The sequence below is a fragment of the Sphaeroforma arctica genome (assembly GCF_001186125.1).
Source record: "Sphaeroforma arctica JP610 unplaced genomic scaffold supercont1.385, whole genome shotgun sequence".
Lineage (NCBI taxonomy): Eukaryota > Ichthyosporea > Ichthyophonida > Sphaeroforma > Sphaeroforma arctica.
Genome location: NW_014040173.1, coordinates 22,191 through 27,648, shown reverse-complemented (window position 1 = coordinate 27,648; position 5,458 = coordinate 22,191). Strand labels below are relative to the sequence as shown.

The 5,458-nt window shown below is 40.9% G+C and overlaps 1 protein-coding gene across 1 annotated transcript; it reads right to left on the bottom strand.

Moving 5' to 3' along the window:
• Nucleotides 1–2,354: 2,354 nt before the first annotated feature.
• SARC_05793 (hypothetical protein) lies at nt 2,355–3,864 on the bottom strand (the record flags this gene model as incomplete). The annotated part of the gene is made up of 2 exons (XM_014300330.1): nt 3,525–3,864; nt 2,355–3,380 (listed from the first exon to the last, which is right to left on the bottom strand). The coding sequence occupies exons 1-2, from the start codon at nt 3,669–3,671 to the stop codon at nt 2,355–2,357; spliced, it is 1,173 nt and encodes a 390-aa protein (XP_014155805.1). The 5' UTR covers nt 3,672–3,864.
• Between the last annotated feature and the right edge of the window lie 1,594 nt (nt 3,865–5,458).

Sequence of the window (5,458 nt, the reverse complement as noted above, 5' to 3'; positions counted from 1 at the left end):
TATATATATCTACGTATATCTATATATATATATATATTATTTATATAATGTTGTTGGTATATATATATATTTGTGTGTATGTGTGTGTGTGTGTTTGTATATATTTATGTATATATATGCATATATTTGTATATATATGTATGTGTGTACGTATGTATGCATGTGTGTATATTCATATAGTGATATGTATATATATATATATATATGTGTGTGTGTGTATGTGTGTGTGTGTGTGTATAAATATGTGTGTGTGTGTTTCTGCGTGTATGTATTTGTGCGTGTGTTTTGTGTTTTTGTGAATGGGTACGTGCGTGTCTCTGTGTGCGTCTGTGTGGTTGTGTGAACACGCATGTGTGGGGGTTTGTTTTTGTGGGTGTACGTGTACGTGTGTGCGTTGCGGGTGCTTGCGTATGTTCCTGTGTATATGTGCGCGCTGTGTGCTTCAGCGTTTGGGTTTATTCGGTGGATCTCCGAGGATAGTGTTTGATTTCGGTGATAGGTGCAGGAATTATCTCAATTTACTAGTTAAGGATGTAATTTGTGTGAATGTATATTTCTTAAGGTAGTTTTGTGACTCATACCCACTACAAAGCTGTAGGTGTTAAGTATATCTTATTGTTCACGTACAAATTTTCTTTTGTCATACTAAAACATTAACGGATCATAAATGTATTGGTGTCGTACAAATTTATGCACGATGTCGTCTGTACCATCTAATATCTCTTAGTCAGCCAGAACGATTACCTGTCAATGGACAAGTTCAAGTCTATGTGTATGTGAAAGGCCTGTCTTTATTCACCAATCCTGGTACATGCACAACATTGACGTTTCATTCTATTACTCTATCAATTTATGTACAGAAGTGTGTGTGTGTGCGTACACATACATACCTCGGAGCTGCATGATGACAAAAGCTCTGCTGCCTATTTGTATTACAATTGGCCTTTTCTCTCCTTACTCATGCACCGGGGGCTCATCCACTCACGCACGCACATCACACACAGTCCTGGGCCGCGGAGAGGTTCTATACATCCCTAACGATTGGTGGCATGCAACACTGAACCTGGGCGAGAGCGTGTTCATTAGTGTATTTGTTTGATACATAGTATGTAACCGTAACCCATCATAAAGTACCATCGACGACGAAGTTGCGTCAGTATGTGCGCTCAACTTATCCAACACGCAAACTACTGCGAGTGTTATAAGCTGCGATCCACCCGAGTATCTGTGACACCGACATTGTGCGTTGGAAACTTGATTTGTGTCCGCACACTGGAATCCTGCAGGTGCAATACACCTCGGTGCGTTCTGAATTCTGGACACTTGTGAATATATGGTACTCTCTTAGTAGCCTATCGGTAGCAGATATGCACTTGAGGGCTTCAACTGTTTCATTGCCGGACAGATTTTCCGCGGTGCAAGTACTTATAGTCAAGGCGAACAAAGTCTACAGCAGGACGGCCTGCATGAATGCAAAGCGCCTATTGACGAGAGTTTGGCAGAAAGCGCACTAGTAACCCTCAAAAACAAATATTTTACCGTTCAAACTACATTATTCGAATCAGTTCGCGTGAAAACGATAACGAATCTCGCAGTTGTCGAGCTGCTGACGAGATGATAACGCTAACTCCACTCTACACACGGAGAGTATAGACCGACCTTGCCTAAAACATTTTGTATACGAACTAGCTGCTGTCTTCTTGCCGGACTCAGCCGATGGCATCGATACGTAGTTCAATCTGTGGTTTCTTTGAAGTGCTCGAGGCGGGAATCCGATACATGAATGTAGTGAAAGTCTCTTATATAGCAATGTCGTCTTGTATAGAGTTATCTCACTGCGAAGATAGCAGGAAGACACTCAGTGGGCGAGATAACATATTGATTTACTGCTGTATATATTGAAAAAGAAACAGAGGAGAGAGAGAGAAGGTAGGGAAGCAACGAGCGACTCGATATATTGTACAGGGGCGGGAGTGGCAACTTCACTGAATATGGGAATCTATCTCGATTATCATTGCACGAGGACTACGTTCCTGATTATACTAATTGCACAGAGAGACTTGGAGGTCAGTTCCGAAAAGTAGATAATCGCACAACGCTCAAGCAGAATAAGATTGAAGCAGCGTGCAAATTTATTCTCTAGCGAATTTAATAGGTCGAGAGTTATTGCATTGTCTGTTCAAAATTCAGAGCGGATTGTTGTCCTAGATTAAAAACGCACTGATTGAAGTTAAAGTACAATTTTTGTATCCTCTGCACTTGCATGCCGACTATCAGTTAAACTGAGTTGCGACGATGGCGCACTCAAGTACGTTGCATCTCCTGACCTGCAAGCTTTCTGGGTTAGTTCACTGTCACCGAGGCTCATATTGTTGCTTGAGACCGAATTTATATTTTGGTATGTCTGCAACCCGGACATACTTCTTATTCGCATCTCGTCTACTACATGGAGCCTGCATAGCTACTGTACGTGTATCCGAAGTTGATTGCGTGCGCGTTGAATTGCTACCATCTGATACGTTACCATCACAATTATCCGTGTTGACCCAGTTGGCAGTTTTTACATAACCTGTTGGATACTGACGCCGTGCATTGACTCCACCTTGAGTTTGCGCACAATTGCTGACCATGTGGGTTCCAGACGCTTGTTTTTGATTCTGCTCATTTACAAATGTGTCAAATAACTGACTGAATTGAAGATTAGGACTTACAGCTTTGTCAACTTGGCCTATGATTGGGAATTCCAATGGATCGACCGATCCATACCCTGCCAAGTGTGCAGCGGAATTCGTAGGTGACAGTGTTGCCATGGCCCATGATGCTGGTACGTTTGTGTCAGTCGTGCTCGGTACCCCTGAGCATCTGAGGTATAACCAATCCAAATCCGAAGACCCCGAGGTTGCTATCGTGGTAGCACGATTAGTCTGTGATGGCAGTCGAGCTGGCAGATTAGCAATTCCACACGTACTTTGCAGCTGTGAGGAAAAATCTGATAGACTACTGTTTGAGTCTATCAAGCTGGAGGTGCGCATAGCGTTACATCTTGCAGTATCTTGCTTAGATTCCATGCGTGTGTATGGTAACCTCCCTTGTACATTTGGCTGTTGTGGGTGGCGTGAGCGTGACTTATTTTCGTGAGTACTATGACTCATATTTCCACTCAACCTCTCGTGTGCCTCATTCGTGATATTCAACTTTCCAAGATCTGAGCTTGGTACTGTTGCTGACCGACGATTGGCGCATGTTTTCGACACCGCTCGCGAGTCATATCTGTAGTTGGCTCCGACACTACTCGTCGAAAGAGGAACATTCTGAATCGGTATTTTTCCATATATAGTGGCCGCGTTGGACTCTATACCCCTGTGCTTCGTACGCTTATGCTGTTTGGAAAAGTTGTTGCAAAACAAATACATAAGCAAACACACTATTCAAAACAGAAAGTGTATCATGGAGGGAATTTACCTAGCCTGGAATTTCGGCCGTGAAGAGTTAAATGTTGATAACGAAAATGACAGGCGACATACGAATTTTTTGGATTGTTGAAAGGCATAGCTCCGGTCGCACTCCTCGCATTTGTAGGGGCGCTCTGTCTCTGAGTACTTCCTACGAACCCTCGTAGTATGGATAGGCAATTGCATTAATTCATCCGTTGGGCTTTGTGGTCTGAGCATACTTAGAATCCTTACCCACTATGTGTCTAAAAGTTGTTGTTGTTGTTGTTTGACCATGATACCCGATTCTTGCTCGTGGTGGCTTGCAACTTCTCGTATGTAATGAAATGTGATTTCACTTCTGGCTGTATCGGATAGTAATAGTATTTAAATACCTAAATATATACACAGAAGGCGAATAAAGGACTCATCCTACATACCTTCGTCTAAGAAATACTCGTATTTGGAATGGTCCTGGGGGAATTCAGAATTCTGGCATGCAGGAGCCTGGAGGTCTGTAGACTGTTCACGGTAGGGCATTCATTAGTACTCTCCAGAAGTCTGTACTCTGTAGAAAACGCCAAAATCAAAAATATGTCAGTGCTGCTATACTGCTGGCCTGCAAAGTGCAAACCGCAAGGCGCAATGCATGTATTGTTTCAAAAGAAACCTAAAATTTATCATGGGAGGTTATATTTATATTTATATTTTATTTGTTTCCTTTTTTTCTTCAAATTATCCATAACCCAAACTGCAGATAAAAATATGTTCTTGTGGTTTCGGAGACTTCGGCTCGGTCTTTAATTGGATATACCATTTTTTTTTCTGTTATGGACTTGTGGTGTAAATACTCATTTGGGGGAAATCTTTACAGACAACATACACAATTCACAAAGTCATCGAAATTGCACAATCCGGAGAAAATAAAAAGCGAATCAAGACTAGTCAAAACATATTGAAGATATTCGATTGGTCTTAGATGGAAATTAGAAACGAAGGTAGAAATTGAGAAAATTTTAGCCACAAATATCGTTCATTTTTAACCTTTGTGAGTTTGTATGGAGGAATACGAGCAGTGCGAGAGCCGAGAGGTATAGTGAGTTAGTGACTCTCTCAATAAAAAAATTTAAAAAAATACTGATATCAGACATACTCTCTATAAAATTAAAGAGTCAATAGTTCTGACCTGGTTTCCGACAATGTTTTTTTTGGTTTACTACGTGTTCAACATGTATAATACATAGAATAGTTTACTACATATTTTTAACTGTTGGTTTAATACAGATTTACAAAATTGCTAAACTTTTTTTTCTTCTATACCAATCAGAGGTACGTAATGTCAACATTTAACATTACACCAATGACTATTGGATATATAGCCCACCTTAACTAAATCAACATGACACTCACTTATTACTGTCAGCTAACCTCATCACGTAATACGTTGCAACGTTTTCAAATGAAAAAGTAAAAGTAAAAAGTTGAACTTTTTCGTATACATTCGTAGTCCTAAAGCTGTGTGAGCATTGTCCAAATCAGAGTTTTGTCCTAACCACATATCGTAACTATTGCCCGCCCAACGCGTCGGTTGAGCGTTGTCAAGTATATTAATATTAGCCCGCCACACTAAATAGCCCGCCACACTAAATAGCCCGCCACACTAAATGACCCGCCAAAGAAATATTACAGACGGTTATCTCGGGACATCAATATGGCTTTAGCGGTTAGCCTTTTAGTTTTAGATACGAGGGGGTTCAACGTTGACCTGAACCATCTGTAAGCGTGTATATATTTAAATGAGCTGTACCTTACAAGATATTAGTACAGTTTGAATATTGAAGTACTATTCACCATGCCAAGGGTCGCTGATTCAGTAAAGCCTACACACTCCATTGTTGCACGCAATGGAGACAAGGGAATATTCAAATGCATTTATTGTAAATTAGTACTCAATTTCTCCAATGTGAATCAATTGAGATATCACCTGGCTGGAAAACGCTGCACTGCCCCTGTAGATGTCAAAGCAC